Here is an 18,435-nt window from a genome sequence, read left to right as displayed (position 1 = left end):
TACAAAATATATTAGAATGGAATTACTAGTTTTCTTCTAACAGGTTGGGATTCAGTTCTTCCTAATCACTCGTGGGGAAAGAGGAAACCTTAGGATTAACCCTAGTTAAACCATAGACACCTCCTTCCTATGCATTTCATTCATACGTGTCCTGGATTCATCAGGGGGCACCAGAAGCAAACCAGCAGTGATCATCACTTGTAACAAAGAGCCAACATGCCACCAGGAGTAACTGTATATGGCAAGTAGAGATGAGCGAGCACCAAAATGCTCGGGTGCTCGTTACTCGGGACGAACTTTTCGCGATGCTCAAGGGTTCGTTTCGAGTAACGAACCCCATTGAAGTCAATGGGCGACCCGAGCATTTTTGTATTTCGCCGATGCTCGCTAAGGTTTCCTTGTGTGAAAATCTGGGCAATTCAAGAAAGTGATGGGAACGACACAGCAACGGATAGGGCAGACGAGGGGCTACATGTTGGGCTGCATCTCAAGTTCCCAGGTCCCACTATTAAGCCACAATAGCGGCAAGAGTGCCCCCCCCAAAAAAAACTTTTACTTCTAAAAGCCCTCATTAGCATGGCATACCTTAGCTAAGCACCACACTACCTCCAACAAAGCACAATCACTGCCTGCATGACACTCCACTGCCACTTCTCCTGGGTTACATGCTGCCCAACCGCCCCCCCCCCTCCCCCCACAGCGCACACCAAAGTGTCCCTGCGCAGCCTTCAGCTGCCCTAATGCCTCACCACCCTCATGTCTATTTAGAAGTGCGTCTGCCATGAGGAGGAACCGCAGGCACACACTGCAGAGGTTGGCACGGCTAGGCAGCGACCCTCTTTAAAAGTGGCGGGGCGATAGCCCACAATGCTGTACAGAAGCAATGAGAAATAGAATCCTGTGCCACCGCCATCAGGAGCTGCACACGTGGGCATAGCAATGGGGAACCCATGTGCCACACACTATTCATTCTGTCAAGGTGTCTCTGCATGCCCCAGTCAGACTGGTAATATGTACCTTAACAGTAACCGCGTTGGTGGTAATGTGGTGGTGACTGCGGACCTAGTAGCGCGGTTTTATTTTGTTGGTTTTCGGAATGTGGCCAGGATTAAGTGGGCCGTGGCGGGGGGATGGTGTGGGGGCTCTCTTGTAGTGTCGGTAAAGGTGAAATTCTTGGACTGCCACCAGACGAACCAATGCAAAGGCATTTGCCAAGAATGTTTGTTTTCCCTGTTGGAGGAGGAGGGGGATGTTTTTGAGGCACTATGTGTCCTCTACACGTGTCCGTGGTTATATGCACCTTTACAGTAACCGCGTTGGTGGGAAATGGCCTCGCCGCCATCATGTCTTTGGGAAGCCTCTGTTTCCACACCCCAGAGACATACCATTAGCAGCGGTATAGGCAGAGCCCAGAATTCGTAACATTTCAGCCGTAGCATTAGGACAGGCCCCACTAACATATCACTAGCAGCATTATAGCGGGAGCGCAGTCTTCGTTCCATGTCAGCAATAGTAGCACTCAAGACAGGCCCCACTAACATATCACTAGCAGCATTATAGCGGGAGCGCAGTCTTCGTTCCATGTCAGCAATAGTAGCACTCAAGACAGGCCCCACTAACATATCACTAGCAGCATTATAGCGGGAGCGCAGTCTTCGTTCCATGTCAGCAATAGTAGCACTCAAGACAGGCCCCACTAACATATCACTAGCAGCATTATAGCGGGAGCGCAGTCTTCGTTCCATGTCAGCAATAGTAGCACTCAAGACAGGCCCCACTAACATATCACTAGCAGCATTATAGCGGGAGCGCAGTCTTCGTTCCATGTCAGCAATAGTAGCACTCAAGACAGGCCCCACTAACATATCACTAGCAGCATTATAGCGGGAGCGCAGTCTTCGTTCCATGTCAGCAATAGTAACACTCAAGACAGGCCCCACTAACATATCACTAGCAGCATTATAGCGGGAGCGCAGTCTTCGTTCCATGTCAGCAATAGTAGCACTCAAGACAGGCCCCAGTAACAATTCCGAAGCAGCAGTATAGTGGGAGCGCAGTCTTAGTTCCATTTCAGTAGCTGCAGTATAGCCAAGGCCCAAGTTACATTTATGTAGCTAAAGTGTAGGCCAACCCCACACACACTTCTGTACCATGAGTGCAGGTGAAGAACATACAAATTGCTATGATTACACTGTAGGTGAGGGCCCCAAAAAATTGGTGTACCAACAGTACTAATGTACCTCAGTAAAAATTGGCCATGCCCAACCAAGATGGCAGGTGAAACCCATTAATCGCTTTGGTTAATGTGGCTTAAGTGGTAACTAGGCCTGGAGGCAGCCCAGTTTAACGAAAAATTGGTTCAAGTTAAAGTTTCAACGCTTTTAAGAGCATTGAAACATATAAAAATTGTTTCGAAAAATTAGATGAGTGAGCCTTGTGGCCCTAAGAAAAATTGCCCGTTCAGCGTGATTACCTGAGGTTTCAGGAGGAGGAGCAGGAGGAGGAGCAGGAGGAGGAGGAGGAATATTACACAGATTGATGAAGCAGAAATGTCCCCGTTTTGGATGGTGAGAGAGAACGTAGCTTCCATCCGCGGGTGCAGCCTACGTATTGCTTACGTATCGCTGCTGTCCGCTGGTGGAGAAGAGAAGTCTGGGGAAATCCAGGCTTTGTTCATCTTGATGAGTGTTAGCCTGTCGGCACTGTCGGTTGACAGGTGGGTACGCTTATCTGTGATGATTCCCCCAGCCGCACTAAACACCCTCTCCGACAAGACGCTAGCCGCAGGACAAGCAAGCACCTCCAGGGCATACAGCGCTAGTTCAGGCCACGTGTCCAGCTTCGACACCCAGTAGTTGTAGGGGGCAGAGGCGTCACCGAGGATGGTCGTGCGATCGGCTACGTACTCCCTCACCATCCTTTTACAGTGCTCCCGCCGACTCAGCCTTGACTGGGGAGCGGTGACACAGTCTTGCTGGGGAGCCATAAAGCTGGCCAGGCCCTTAAAGACTGTTGCACTGTCTGGGCTGTACATGCTGCTCGATCTACGCACCTCCCCTGCTACCTGGCCCTCGGAACTGCGCCTTCTGCCACTAGCGCTGTCGGATGGGAATTTTACCATCAGCTTGTCCGCCAGGGTCCTGTGGTATAGGAACACTCTCGAACCCCTTTCCTCTTCGGGAATGAGACTGGGAAGGTTCTCCTTATAGCGTGGGTCGAGCAGTGTGTATACCCAGTAATCCGTAGTGGCCAGAATGCGTTGAATGCGAGGGTCACGAGAAAGGCATCCTAACATGAAGTCAGCCATGTGTGCCAGGGTACCTGTACGCAACACATGGCTGTCCGCACTAGGAAGATCACTTTCAGGATCCTCCTCCTCCTCCTCCTCCTCCTCAGGCCATACACGCTGAAATGATGACAGGCAAGCAGCATGGGTACCGTCAGCAGTGGGCCAAGCTGTCTCTTCCCCCTCCTCCTCATCCTCCTCATCCTCCTCCTCCTCCTGAACGCGCTGAGATATAGACAGGAGGGTGCTCTGACTATCCAGCGACATACTGTCTTCCCCCGGCTCTGTTTCCTAGCGCAAAGCGGCTGCCTTTATGGTTTGCAGGGAAGTTCTCAAGATGCATAGCAGAGGAATGGTGACGCTAATGATTGCAGCATCGCCGCTCACCACCTGGGTAGACTAATCAAAGTTTCGAAGGACCTGGCAGATGTCTGCCAACCAGGCCCACTCTTCTGAAAAGAATTGAGGAGGCTGACTCCCACTGCGCCGCCCATGTTGGAGTTGGTATTCCACTATAGCTCTACGCTGCTCATAGAGCCTAGCCAACATGTGGAGCGTAGAGTTCCACCGTGTGGGTACGTCGCACAGCAGTCGGTGCACTGGCAGATTAAACCGATGTTGCAGGGTGGCAGCGTCCGTGTGGGACTTGCGGAAATGTGCGCAGAGCCGGCGCGCCTTTACGAGCAGGTCTGACAAGCGTGGGTAGCTTTTCAGAAAGCGCTGAACCACCAAATTAAAGACGTGGGCCAGGCATGGCACGTGCGTGAGGCTGCCGAGCTGCAGAGCCGCCACCAGGTTACGGCCGTTGTCACACACGACCATGCCCGGTTGGAGGCTCAGCGGCGCAAGCCAACGGTCCGTCTGCTCTGTCAGACCCTGCAGCAATTCGTGGGCCGTGTGCCTCCTATCTCCTAAGCTGAGTAGTTTCAGCACGGCCTGCTGACGCTTGCCCACCGCTGTGCTGCCACGCCGCGCGACACCGACTGCTGGCGACGTCCTGCTGCTGCTGACACATCTAGATTGCGAGACAGAGGTTGAGGAGGAGGAGGAGGGTGCTTTAGTGGAAGAAGCATATACCGCCGCAGATACCACCACCGAGCTGTGGCCCGCAATTCTGGGGGTGGGTAGGACGTGAGCGGTCCCAGGCTCTGACTCTGTCCCAGCCTCCACTAAATTCACCCAATGTGCCGTCAGGGAGATGTAGTGGCCCTGCCCGCCTGTGCTTGTCCACGTGTCCGTAGTTAAGTGGACCTTGCCACTAACCGCATTGGTGAGGGCGCGTACAATGTTGCGGGAGACGTGGTCATGCAGGGCTGGGACGGCACATCGGGAAAAGTAGTGGCGACTGGGAACTGAGTAGCGCGGGGCCGCCGCCGCCATCATAGCTTTGAAGGACTCCGTTTCCACAACCCTATACGGCAGCATCTCAAGGCTGATAAATTTGACTATGTGGACGGTTAACGATTGAGCGTGCGGGTGCGTGGTGGCGTACTTGCGCTTGCGCTCCAACACTTGCGCTAGCAACGGCTGGACTGTGCGGTGCGAGACATTGCTGGATGGGGCCGAGGACAGCGAAGGTGAGGGTGTGGGTGCAGGCCATGAGACGGTTGTGCCTGTGTCCTGAGAGGGAGGTTGGATCTCAGTGGCAGGTTGGGGCACAGGGGGAGAGGCAGCGGTGCAAACCGGAGGCGGTGAACGGCCTTCGTCCCACCTTGTGGGGTGCTTGGCCATCATATGTCTGCGCATGCTGGTGGTGGTGAGGCTGTTGGTGGTGGCTCCCCGGCTGATCTTGGCGCGACAAAGGTTGCACACCACTGTTCGTCGGTCGTCAGGCGTCTCTGTGAAAAACTGCCAGACCTTAGAGCACCTCGGCCTCTGCAGGGTGGCATGGCGCGAGGGGGCGCTTTGGGAAACAGTTGGTGGATTATTCAGTCTGGCCCTGCCTGTACCCCTGGACACCGCACTGCCTCTTGCAACCTGCCCTGCTGCTGCTTCCCCCTCTGAAGACCTGTCCTGAGTAGGCGTTGCACACCAGGTGTGGTCAGTCACCTCATCGTCCAGCTGCTCTTCCTCCGAATCCTCTGTGCGCTCCTCCCTCGCACTTACTGCCCTTACTACTACCTCACTGCAAGACAACTGTGTCTCATCGTCATCGTCCTCCTCACCCACTGAAAGGTCTTGAGACAGTTGGCAGAAGTCCCCAGCCTCATCCCCCGGACCCCGGGAACTTTCCAATGGTTGGGCATCAGTGACGATAAACTCCTCTGGTGGGAGAGGAACCACTGCTGCCCAATCTGAGCAGGGGCCCGAGAACAGTTCCTGAGAGTCTTCCCGCTCCTGAGCATGTGTCATTGTAGTGGAGTGAGGAGGCTGGGAGGAAGGAGGAGCAGCAGACAGAGGATTCGGATTTGCAGCACTGGACGGCGCAGAACTCTGGGTGGATGATAGCTTGCTGGAAGCACTTTCTGCCATCCAGGACAGGACCTGCTCACACTGCTCATTTTCTAATAAAGGTCTCCCGCGTGGACCCATTAATTGTGCGATGAATGTGGGGACGCCAGAAACGTGCCTCTCTCCTAATCGCGCAGCAGTCGGCTGCGACACACCTGGATCAGGAGCTCGGCCTGTGCCCACACCCTCACTTGGGCCTACGCGTCCTCGGCCGCGTCCACGTCCTCTAGCCCTCCCCCTACCCCTCAGCATGCTGTATTACCAGTGATTTCACAGCCAGGAAATAAATTGGCGCAAGCCTGCAGGCCAAATAGAATTTTTTCCCTGCTTTTTACAAGGAACACCCACACTGCGTGTATTCAATGAATACTAAGTTTAATAACTGTGTTGTGGCCCTGCCAATTTGTCCCAGAACTGCAGTGATGCAAAGTAATTCGCTACCTACAGCAGATCAGGGATTTCCCATGCAGGAAAAAAATTGCCGCACGCCTGCGGTAAAACGTAGCTGACTGCGTCTGATTTTTTCTGAACGTTCAGCGCACAGCACACACGTACACAGAGCCCTGAGTACTGTAAGAAGCAGGCCAAATAGAATTTTTTCCCTGCTTTTTACAAGGAACACCCACACTGCGTGTATTCAATGAATAATGTATGTCTTCTGGCCCTGCCTACACAATTCTATCCCTGTAGTATTAATGCCGGGTGCAATGCTCTGCACAGCCGGTTTTGAGAAAAAAAAAAAAATATGCAACACTGCTAACAGCAGCCTGGACAGTACTGCACACGGATAGATGTGGCCCTAGAAAGGACCGTTGGGGTTCTTGAAGCCTACACTAACTCCTAACACTCTCCCTGCCTAACCCCCACTTCTGTCCCTATTGCAGGGCGCAATGCTCTGCAGATCCAATTTTGGAAAAAAAATAAATAAATACTGTGCTAACACAGTACTGCACACTAGTAGATGTGGCCCTAAGAAGGGCCGTTGGGGTTCTTGAAGCCTACACTAACTCCTAACGCTCTCCCTACAGCAGCACCAGCAGCAGCACTTTCCCTCAGCTAAGTCACAAGGCATGTGTGACGAGCCGCGGGAGGGGCCGATTTTTATACTCGGGTGACATCAGATCTCCCCAGCCACTCACAGCAGGGGGGTGGTATAGGGCTTGAACGTCACAGGGGGAAGTTGTAATGCCTTCCCTGTCTTTCAATTGGCCAGAAAAGCGCGCTAACGTCTCAGAGAGGAAACTGAAAGTAACCGGAACACCGCGTGGTACTCGTTACGAGTAACGAGCATCCCGAACACCCTAATATTCGCACGAATATCAAGCTCGGACGAGTACGTTCGCTCATCTCTAGTTATAATGTATGAATTAACATTCAAGCGTTATCATTGTTGTCATTAGGGCACCCTCTTGCAGGCGATTTATAAGAGTCTAAGTCGTGAGTTCGAGACTTCTTAGCTTTACATGGTGCTACCGACAACCAGGTCTCACACCTGGGAAGAGGAGGTATATTTAGAACGTCTTTAGCTGAGGTCCAATCTGCAATTTGGATATGACCAAGGTCTAATTTTGGTATGACCAGAGGAAGATTTAGGGGTGTTCTAATAGTCCAGATTCTGTTGTGCCCAAATATAGCCAAGCCAAAGGGGAACAACCATTTTTAGGTTATGGCCTTTTCCCTCAGAGCTGTAGTCAATGGCTGGAGTTGCCTTCTTAAATCCAGAGTTAGTTTGAATAGGGCTTGGAAGATTAGGATCTCTTTATCGATATATTCTATCTTTTTTAGCCAGTCAGGCTTTGTATAGAATCTCCTCCTTAACTTTGAAGCTTTGCAGGCAACATAATGTATCTCTCGGTTTGTCTGCATTGGTTGCTGTGGGTCTAAAGACTCGATATGCTCTTTCAAGGCCTAGATCATGGTCGTCTGGTTTACCCTAGAGTTCATTGAAAATGGCAGCTAGAGTCGCTGGTATCTCTTTATCTAAGACAGATTCAGGGATTCTGATTCGGATGTTGTTTCTCCTTGAACGGTTTTCAAGGTCATCAATTTGTAGCTTTTGGAAATAGGCTTCCTTATATTTATCAATGAGGATCTCTGTTACTCTCTCGGACTGGCTGACCACCAGAATATAAGTGTCCTCCAGAGATTGTACTCTTGTGTATATTTGCTTTACATCCTTCCTCATCTCGGATATCTCTTCTTTGATTGTCTGGGTAAATTCTTTAAATAAGTCTCTGATGCAATCCTTAGTTGGCAAGGCTTTGATGTAATCTCTTAATTCTGAGACCTGAGCCTGCGCAACTTCTTCAAGATCGTTATCTGAATCCAAGATTAGGGGCTGAGCAGTTAGGGATAAGGCTTTGCCTTCCTCTACTGTGTTTTTTGATCTCATCGGTTTTGAAATCTCTGGCAAGGTTTTTTTGGGGACTTTTTCATTTTCCAGGTATTTGTTGAGGGTTTTAGTATTTTTGTTTGTTTCGGTTGGCAATTTTGATATTCTTCCCCATTGTGACTGCTTTCAAATGTCATTACGCTGGGAATAATGTAGGGCTTATATGTTCACATTAGTATGTTATTATCTTGCGATGCTGAAGGATCATGGGGGAGCAGCTTGTCATATAGGATAAGTTGTAAGTTGTTCACTTTAGTATGGTTAGTTTTGGTCTTGGGCTGTTTGTAAGAACAAAACATACTTCTTTATGACAAGTTAAGATAAATTTGCCGAGATGCTCTGTGAAAAGTCAACATGTAATGAGTAAGAGCAATTTTCACTCTGGGTTAATAGGTGGTGCTAGAGTGAATTAGTTAGATGTCCTTAATGTGAAAGTTGCATGTAGCAGAGTTGAAAATGCTGCTGCTTCTGCATAGGCTGGGAGAAGTTTAGAGTAGCGCTGGATATTAATTTCAAGCTCTTTCAGAGTCTAGCAAATGATTGTGGGGTGCCGACTCTCTCTCGTACATGTGCCGCTGCAGGGGTGTGTTGTGTGACCACAGTAGGGAAGCCTTGGGCTGGAGACTGTGAGGACTCATCTGTGCAGGCTGGTGGGTCTCCCTCACCGGACACAGGTGATGTTCTCCAAGCTCAGTCCGGAGAGGGTTAATTTGTGGGGCCTGCAAATCCACAGGCTGGACCTTATGGGTAGGCTGCAATTTACAAGCAGGGAGCTCTGCTGTCTCTCAACGCCATCAAAGATGGCTAATATGGTTTCTGTATAGTGTCAGAACCCTCTGCTGAAACTCAGGGATTCACACAGCGGGTGCCAGGGTCCCTGACAGGATTCTCTGTCTCACCAGCGGTCCTCCCCTCTGAGTGGAAGATAGGAGCGCCAACAGTCCTCTCTCCCCAGCTGCAGATGACAGCGCTGACAGTCCTCTCCTCTCAGCAGCAGATGGGAGCGCTGGCAGACCTCTCTCCCAGCTCCAGATGACAGCGCCGACGATCCTCTCCTCTCAGTGGCAGATGGGAGTGCCAACAGTCCTCTCTCCCCAGCTTCAGATGACAGCGCTGACAGTCCTCTCCTCTCAGTGGCAGATGGGAGTGCCAACAGTCCTCTCTCCCCAGCTTCGGATGACAGCGCTGACAGTCCTCTCCTCTCAGCAGCAGATGGGAGCGCTGGCAGACCTCTCTCCCAGCTCCAGATGACAGCGCCGATGATCCTCTCCTCTAAGCGGCAGATGGGAGCGCTGGCAGACCTCTCTTCCCAGCTGTGGATGACAGCGTCGACGATCCTCTCCTCTCAGCGGCAGATGGAAGCACCGGCAGAACTCTCTCCCCAGCTGCAGATGAAAGTGCCGACGGTTCTCTCTCCCCAGCTGCAGATGACAGCGCTGACAGTCTTCTCCTCTCAGCGGCAGATGGAAGCGCCAGCAGACCTCTCTCCCCAGCTGTGGATGACAGCGCCGACGGTCCTCTCCTCACAGCGGCAGATGGGAGCGCCGGCAGTTTTCTCTCGGTGACCGGGAGCCCGCGGACCGGAAGTGGAGCCCTGCCGGGACCAGCGTCCGAGGAGAACCCGCAGCCACAGGTGGTGAGTAGGCCGCTGTGCTCCAGCGCTGCCTCGGGACACCGGTAGACACCCTGCATGTACCTGTCCTCGCAGAGTGCGCAGGGCAGGCGTGGAGGTAGATAGGGAGCCCTTTAGAGTGCTGAAGAGGCAAATATCTGTGGGCCTCCTCAGGAGCCGATCTGCCACGCGTCTTTCTCCTGCAGATGCCAGGCCATGCCCCCGTCATCTTGTTTTTAATATAATTAACTTCTTTTAAAGCGTAATGCGCATCTATCAAACTGTTGTGAGACGTAGTTAGTTCTTCCATCTTGGTCTCTATGTGATCAGTGCATTCACCTAAGTCCTGTATGGAGGAGTAGAATGCTGTAGACATGCTGCTGATGTCATCCTTTAATGACCCCTCAGTGCCAGAATCATGTGTTTTACGAACTCCTCTGAAGCAGGCTGGTCTGAGGTAGGAACATCTAGAATAAGATTCCCCTCTGCTACCTTGGAATCCTACCACTACGACCCTATCCTCTGCATTACTACACGCTAACCAAAATTTTAGGGGTGTCATTTCCACTAGCACCCCTACGAAGTAAGCTCCTTTCTGTTCTATCTACATACCAAACTACTGGAGCATCAGGGCTTTTTTTTCTTTGCACCCTATTGTTTCTTGTCTTCTCTGGTATTTATACCTAGAGCCACCCGGTGACGCTCTCCCTCCCTGGGATGTCATCCAGACCAGTGATTTGGATCAACACATGATATTATTCGCTATCCAGGACCATTAGACGAACTGAGACCTTCCTGTAGGGTCCGGTTACGTCTGGGGTGAGTCCCATCCTATTTTTTCCAGTACTCCTTTGTTTATTTTCTCTTTCTTCACCTTTACATTGGAGCTCCACTAATCTCACACCCCTTAATCTTGGTCTCTATGTGATCAGTGCGTTCACCTAAGTCCTGTACGGAGGAGTAGAATGCCGTAGACATGCTGCTGATGTCATCCTTTAATGACCCCTCAGTGCCAGAATCATGTGTTTTACGAACTCCTCTGAAGCAGGCTGGTCTGAGGTAGGAACATCTAGGATAAGATTCCCCTCTGCGTTGGAGAAGTTATGTGTGGGATTCAAGCAGTCTTATGATAGAGGCTGGGGAGAGAGCCTGGGTCTCCACTTTTCAGGCCCTGCAGAGGGAGAGGGTGAAGCAGGGAGCTGCTGCATGTGGTCTGGCACCATTTGTTAAGGGCAGCAGGGGCTGTGATGTGCTGCTTTGCTGGAATGACTCACCATCTCCTGTAGAGACTTCTGGTATTATTGTATCTTGATGCCACCAGAACTGATGGGTGAAGAGAAGTCTTAGGCTGTTTGACAGCCAGGTCACGCCCCTAGTAGATGATTGCGGACATTCTGAGTGTACATGATTAGGTTGCATTGAGTAGCGGACGCCGAACATGTAAGATAGTGGCCCCCTCCACCGGCAACCACACTTTTATTTTTCTACGGGGATTCTGTAAGGTGCCGCCCGCTGCACAAGGACTACCTCACTACAGGGGGATGCTACGGGGGAAAGCAGGGATAAATCTGCCTCTGCACGCACCGCTGTTTCCACCTCCATGCGACTGCAGGCATTCAATATTCCCTTACAGCCAGAGGGGGGAAAGGGGAGGGTGACTGCGATCACCTGCCGGGGGAGACCACAATGTCACGCACTGCAGATGGTAGGGGGGAAGCAGGGAGAAGTCACGCTCTGGTTACTGTAGTATCTTGATGCCACCGGACTGCAGCCAATCATCTACTGGGGGCGCGACCTGGCTGTCAAGCAGCCTAAGCCTTCTCTCCACCCATCAGTTCCGGTGGCGTCAAGATGCAATAATACCGAGACTTCTCTGGTCTGTGCCTTGCCATGGCTCCATGCTGTCAGCGGCGCCTGCAGCTCCATCAAGGTGTAAGAAGAATCAGGCGCTGCGTTTTTGCTCATTACTGAGCCTGCAGAAAAAGGGAGCTCTCGGTCCTTTGCAAAGAAGTCTGATACCTGCTGTGGCTGGGCTCAGGAGGGTCTTCTTTTAGGCAATGCTCTCTGCAAGAAGGGTTCTCCTTGAAGGGACCTCTTCTTCACCACAGGGACACTTGCTTTTTGTTGCTTTGAAGGCTATAACCGAGAGGAGCTCAGTGTGAAGCTGCCATTTCGGCCTGCAGTCAGCTCATGCCCCCCAAGAATTTATTACTCCGCCCCTCTGTCCCCCTAGTTTTTTTTTTTGAGTAGGGCTTATATTTCAAGGTGTGTCTTATTTTAGGGGTAGGTCTTATTTTCGGGGGTGGTCGATTTTTCCACAATCCTAGAGGCATATACACCTCCTAGCGATCCAGAAGAGTGCTTTCAGGTTACGTCTGCAAAATATGCGCAGAGCGAACAATATATGCAGCAAATAGGCGGTAATTTGCATTTATATGCTGTGGATTTATGCACTGAAATATACATACGCCTGTGTGAATGCATCCAGCAGGACATGCAAATGTGTACTATCCTGCACATCGGACAGCATATGGACGGCGAATCTCAAGCTCAACTTGCACACGGCCGTCTGAATGTGGCTCTACTATTACAGTGACAGTGTCAGACACTCAGCAGTCAATTTAATCATTGATTTCTAGGAAAAGTAATAGAGGAACAGCACAACATGGAGAGGAAAATCTATAGCATTTCCACCCTATGTGCAGCTATCCTTACTGTAACTGTGTAAGAAACTGTTACCTTCTTAAAGGGGTATCCCCATCTTGGCCAATCATAGCACTGACAGTCAGAAGTATGCAAACAGCTAAGCATGCTGCGCTGCCTCATCTCCATAACTCTCATTAACTTCCATGGGGATTAAGGAGACAGAATAAGACAACCCTGATTGACCATTTCCGTATGGCTATTCAAATTGCCATGCACAACAGGGGGAGGTGAGGGAGTCATTTCTGCAGTAACAAAAAACACAGGTCCCAGAGGTGGGACCCACATCTATCAAAATTTCATGGCCTATCCTACTTCCATAGTGCTATGGAATAAATTGGTTCTATAGACGTAAAAAGGTTATCATACAATAAAGTGTTTTGCCCAGCGCTGCCCCTAACTACTAAGAATGGCCCAGCTGCTCATTACAGCGGCTTCGCCACTGCCACAAGGATCTGCTGCCTCTGGCCTGAGACTCAATACTCAAGAGGAGGGAAGGAGGGGGAAGTAGAAAAAGTTGCTTAAAGAGTTGGTGAAGGTCCCCACTTCACTGCCAGTGTTAAAAGGTGCAGGAAGCACTGGAAAGCGCTGTTGTGTTGGAGGCTCTGCCTTCGAGTGATGTAGAAGTGATAAGACTAGATCACCACCGCTATGAAAAACAGTCCCATTGTATAGGGCAGTGTTGAAAGGCTAAGCCCCGCCCCCTGCCCTGAGGTTTCAGGAAGCTTCTGTGTAATGTTTTACGCAACGTTCAAGTACTGGTGTCGTCCCATGGAGCGTAATTATCTAACCATTGCTTTTGTTTAATAGAGTCACTTTTTATAAGAAGCGCTACTTTCGCCTCCATCTGTCACCGCCATAACGTAACACCACCTCCTGCTTCATTACACATTTTTCTAGGTTTTGTATTTAAAAGAAAATAGTAAGGCTGCTTTCACATCACGGGATTCCGTTTTCCTGCTCCGTTTGTGTAGCAAGAAAGAGGAATTCCCTTGTCAAAAGAATCTATCTGCCGAAGGAACCGAACAGCCCCGGACAGACCCCATTGGCTATAGTTGGGTCTGTTCAGTTTTCACTCAGCTGCCTGACATTTTACCAGAAGAAAAAACATTGCATGAGGCGCTATTTTTTTTCGGTATTTTGTGCCGAATCTGCGACTGAACCTCCAAACAGATTCCAGCGCAGATGTGAAGGAAGCCTAACGCATGTAGGTCCAGTAATACTCTTAAGATAGAAGTTGGTAGTTTTGAGAACTTTTATTATTATAAAAATATACAAGATATACAATTCTTTTATCGATGTTTAAGGGTCATATTGGGCGACGTTCTCCACTTGGAATGATTTTGTTTTAAAGAAATTGATGTGAGAGCCTTTTGTCACTACTGTGCCAACAACTTAGAGCCTTGAGCCAACGACCTCAGAAATTTGAGGCAGACTTGTTGCTAGAGACTTTCTATATGGCAACCACATAAAAAGCTGTAGTGGTTAGACGGTCATAAATCTTACACTAGATGGGTCCAAAATTCTGTGCTCAATAATTTCTCCATATATCTGCAGTCAGAGTTCCATTTTTGGGTTGAAATGACAGATAAGGTGAATAGATTCAATTTCTATTCGTGGGGAATCTCAATAAACAATTATGATGCCAAACATTGTTGGCCACAGAAAAGTAGGCCGGGACCACACTCTTATGAAAGCTGTCTACAACAAAATTTACCTGTTGTCCATAGCAACCAATCACAGCACAGATTTCATTTTATCTTAGCAGTATAAGAAATTAAAGCTGTTATGTGATTGGTTGCTATGGGCAACAAAGACAGTTTGTTTAGACAGCTTTCATAAATGTGTGGAGCTGGCATACTTTGCCACAAACTGAAAACATAGTCTATCTGCGAGATGTGGCACAGATCTCAAAGGGCTTGGGGGAGTTTGTAGCCCCAAGGGCAGGAGAGAGGTCTAGTTTGGCTCCTGGTGTGGGCTGGAAAGTAAAATTTTGTAAAAGTGTTGTGAAGAAGAGGAATAGTTCCATTTTAGCCAAAGTTTCCCCCGCACAGCTCCGCTTACCTACAAGGAAGAGAAAATATTGAGAGAAGATGAATATTGAGATGACGACTCAATGGAATTACGATTTTATACATATTTTATATAACGTTTTGGGCCTTTGATCTGTTATGATTGACACTTGTTACTTCACTTCTATGTGGAAAGTCAAATAGCTTCATTAAAATGGTACTACCAGTTTTTGACAAAAACTGGTAGTAGTCCCACTACACCCTCAGGATTTCACCTACATGATCCCTGCCAATCTGACTTATGGCTCCTGGAGCCCACATGTACAAGATAAAAAACAAACAAACACAGGACCTGTATGCACTGCAGGAGCCACAAGCCAGAACCAACCGTGGCTTTTGCAATAGGTAAGGACCACATGAATGACACCATCTAGGTGGAGTGTGAGCCTTCACCCTGGACAAATACTGGATTTTCATTTTTTCGTCAGTGAGTTTAATAGTCTACTCTCCATATTATATGTTTTGGATAAATTAAAGGCATTGAGTAGGAATGCTACAAATTGTCTGCGGTCTATACAGCATGCAGCAACCCATCCTTCGACAAGAGAATGGATGCACAGATTAAAGGGGGTGGGGGAGATTCTAATGCTACACTGTTCAGAACAATGTAGAGTTAGGGTACACGTAAACGGATGATATTTCTGTCTGATTTTCGGCTTGAAAATTTGGCCCGAAAATCAGACAGAAATAGCACCTAATCTTTTGTACAAGTGTATGCACACAGGCTATTGGTTCGAGTTAAAAATCGCAGTATGTCCTATTCTTGTTTGATTTTTGGTCGAGAATAGTACATGTCGATGTGCTGTCTTCAGCCCATCAGATGGCACACGGGATGTCTGAGTGCTGTCTGATGCAAGTTGCACCCGAGAATCTTGGGCACAACTTTTAATTGCCTGTGTGCATGTACCCTTAGGCTTCCATCCACCCACAGTCCTGTTCCTATTCCTTTTCCTTTTGATCTACATTCTCCCATCCTAGGATGGCTTGCCAGAGGCTGCACAGAAGGCAGCTATTTTGTCTGTTTCTGAAAAACCCCTTTAAGGGGTCTAATTATAGAAATAGGAAGACATCCTGGTGTGTTAGAAATTTAGCAGGGAAATGTAGGCCCTCTGAGAAACCTGAAACCCATCCAGACTTTCTTGGCACCTCCAGGGTCAGTGCTAGACCATTACATGATTTCAATGTTTTGCACTTAAACTTTTTTGGTCAATGTTGCAGAAACAAAATAAAACTATGGGCCTTAATTGGGCAAGAACATTCGCCTGATCGTCCTTTTTTCCTGAATCAGTCATGTAAATGAAACAATGTGCAGCTGACAAATAAAAAAATGTTTGTTTGTTGGCTGATTGGCTCAGTTATGCAGGCATAAAAATGTTCTCTGCTTGGCTACACATGTAGCTGTGTAAACAGGAACTTGTGCAGCTGACCAGTGACAGCTCTGTGGGAATAAATAATCGTATTAACAATCATTCATCCCAATGTATGGGGTTAAATACCCATGCATACATATATATATATTTGTGTAGGTTATTGCTGAACTTTATATAGGTTCTTGCCCTTCACAGTGACAGACAGACTAAAATATAACTTTTATTCAAGACTAACATAAAATAATGACTTGGGCTAAGAACAAGACAAACATAAAGACAGAGAATATTACAGATAGGTGGGTAATTGGAGTTATTAGAATCACCCCACCTAGGCTATGGTAAAGACGAGACTGAAGAGTCGCTAGTGATGCATCAGATAGTCCGTAATTTAATGAGTAGAATTACGGGTATCAGATATAAGTCTAAGAACACTTTGGTACTGGAGCAAAATTGCTCAAAAAACGTAGGGAGATCGCACTGGTTTAGTCGTCACTTGCGATTAATCAATCCAATGGTCACTAAAGCGGGGCCCCAGTACCTATAAACTATAAGAAGAGTGTCACGCATCAGTGTAGCGACCGTCTGTAACAAAGTGGTCACATTCGGATAGGTTGATGATCACAGGATTTGATAGTTACTTAGCCAATAATATGATTTGAGGAAACCATAAAAGTACCTCAAGTATTTGGCTCAGAGTAGTATCAGTCCATATCATTTGGAAAGAACGGTAAGCTCTCTTTAGTATAAGTATAGCTCAATATACAACTCATAACTCAAGAGAGAAGAATGGATGACCTCTCTTTATGTGAAAGGGTGATTACTGCTCAAGAATAATTACTGCTCGTAGAAATATGATTACTTGCTCAGGAATAATTACTGCTCAACGCGTTTCCCTACTAGGATTGTTGGTAGTTCATCAGGAGCAATTGTATGAGTTATGCCATACGATATGACAGGTTCATTGAGTTGAAAACTCAAGAGAAAGAGAGAGAAAGTACCACAATCGTGTTTTGAGACACGAAGGGTTAAATACTTTCTGTCAAATTTTGAGAAAGTGCGACAATCTTGTTTTGGGACACAAAGAGTTAAGAGAAAGTGCCACAATCGTGTTTTGGGACACGAAGGGTTAAATACTTTGTCAGCTTTTGAGAAAGTACCACAATCGTGTGGTAGAGCCTGGAGCTCTGATGGTGAGAGCTCCAGGCTCTACCACCATTGTTATTTTATCTGAATGTGTGTGTGTTGGATGTAGGTCTCATATCTAGGCAGCAAAGACACCGCTCTGCTTATGCTACTATGCGCTGCCTAGAGACCTTGATAGAACGAAAGGGATCTGAAAAAAGCTCTATGTAGCCTGGAACTCTATTTCTTTTTTGATAGACTAGTCCCAGGCTACTATATATCTATAGAGCTTATTATATGAACAAGTTGCAGACCGCTATTATTTCGCTATTTAGCGACCTTGTTCAAAGATTATTGGATGATGAACTAAGTATGGGTCTTGAATAATCCCCTACCTTCTAGTTCTGATCCCATTTCAATTCTTTGAGGTTAGTTGATGTGCAGTATCTCTCTATAAATCAGTATATCTCCTGCACATCTCCTAACTAGCCTGCATGACCACACCAACAAAAATCTGACAGAGATTATATAACCCTCTATGTCCCAATACACGATTGTGGTACTTTCTCAAAATCTGGCAGAAAGTAATTAACCCTTCGTGTCCCAAAACACGATTGTGGTACTTTCTCAAAATCTGACAAAGTATTTAACCCTTCGTGTCCCAAAACACGATTGTGGCACTTTCTCTTAACTCTTTGTGTCCCAAAACAAGATTGTGGCACTTTCTCACAATTTGACAGAAAGTATTTAACCCTTCGTGTCTCAAAACACGATTGTGGTACTTTCTCTCTCTTTCTCTTGAGTTTTCAACTCAATGAACCTGTCATATCGTATGGCATAACTCATACAATTGCTCCTGATGAACTACCAACAATCCTAGTAGGGAAACGCGTTGAGCAGTAATTATTCCTGAGCAAGTAATCATATTTCTACGAGCAGTAATTATTCTTGAGCAGTAATCACCCTTTCACATAAAGAGAGGTCATCCATTCTTCTCTCTTGAGTTATGAGTTGTATATTGAGCTATACTTATACTAAAGAGAGCTTACCGTTCTTTCCAAATGATATGGACTGATACTACTCTGAGCCAAATACTTGAGGCACTTTTATGGTTTCCTCAAATCATATTATTGGCTAAGTAACTATCAAATCCTGTGATCATCAACCTATCCGAATGTGACCACTTTGTTACAGACGGTCGCTACACTGATGCGTGACACTCTTCTTATAGTTTATAGGTACTGGGGCCCCACTTTAGTGACCATTGGATTAATTAATCGCAAGTGACGACTAAACCAGTGCGATCTCCATAGGTTTTTTGAGCAATTTTGCTCCAGTACCAAAGTGTTCTTAGACTTATATCTGATACCCGTAATTCTACTCATTAAATTACGGACTATCTGATGCATCACTAGCGACTCTTCAGT

The 18,435-nt window shown here is 47.8% G+C and overlaps 1 protein-coding gene across 2 annotated transcripts in view; it reads right to left on the bottom strand.

The window, feature by feature from the left end:
- LOC136620659 (cytochrome P450 2C14-like) overlaps window positions 1-18,435 on the bottom strand; it is a 66,439-nt gene that overhangs the window by 21,475 nt on the left and 26,529 nt on the right. The window contains exon 10 of one of the 2 annotated variants that reach the window (XM_066595579.1): window positions 13,686-14,508. The exons of the other annotated variant lie outside the window; for it this stretch is intronic. Within the exon in view, the coding sequence (XP_066451676.1) occupies window positions 14,330-14,508 (179 nt within the window). The 3' untranslated portion in view covers window positions 13,686-14,329. Of the gene's footprint in view, window positions 1-13,685; window positions 14,509-18,435 lie in introns of those variants that run through there. 2 annotated transcript variants of the gene reach the window in all.

Source organism: Eleutherodactylus coqui, chromosome 1 (assembly GCF_035609145.1).
Source record: "Eleutherodactylus coqui strain aEleCoq1 chromosome 1, aEleCoq1.hap1, whole genome shotgun sequence".
Taxonomy (NCBI): Eukaryota; Metazoa; Chordata; class Amphibia; order Anura; family Eleutherodactylidae; genus Eleutherodactylus; species Eleutherodactylus coqui.
The sequence above is the reverse complement of the archived record's forward strand: the minus strand, read 5'-3'. Positions and strand labels throughout refer to the sequence as shown.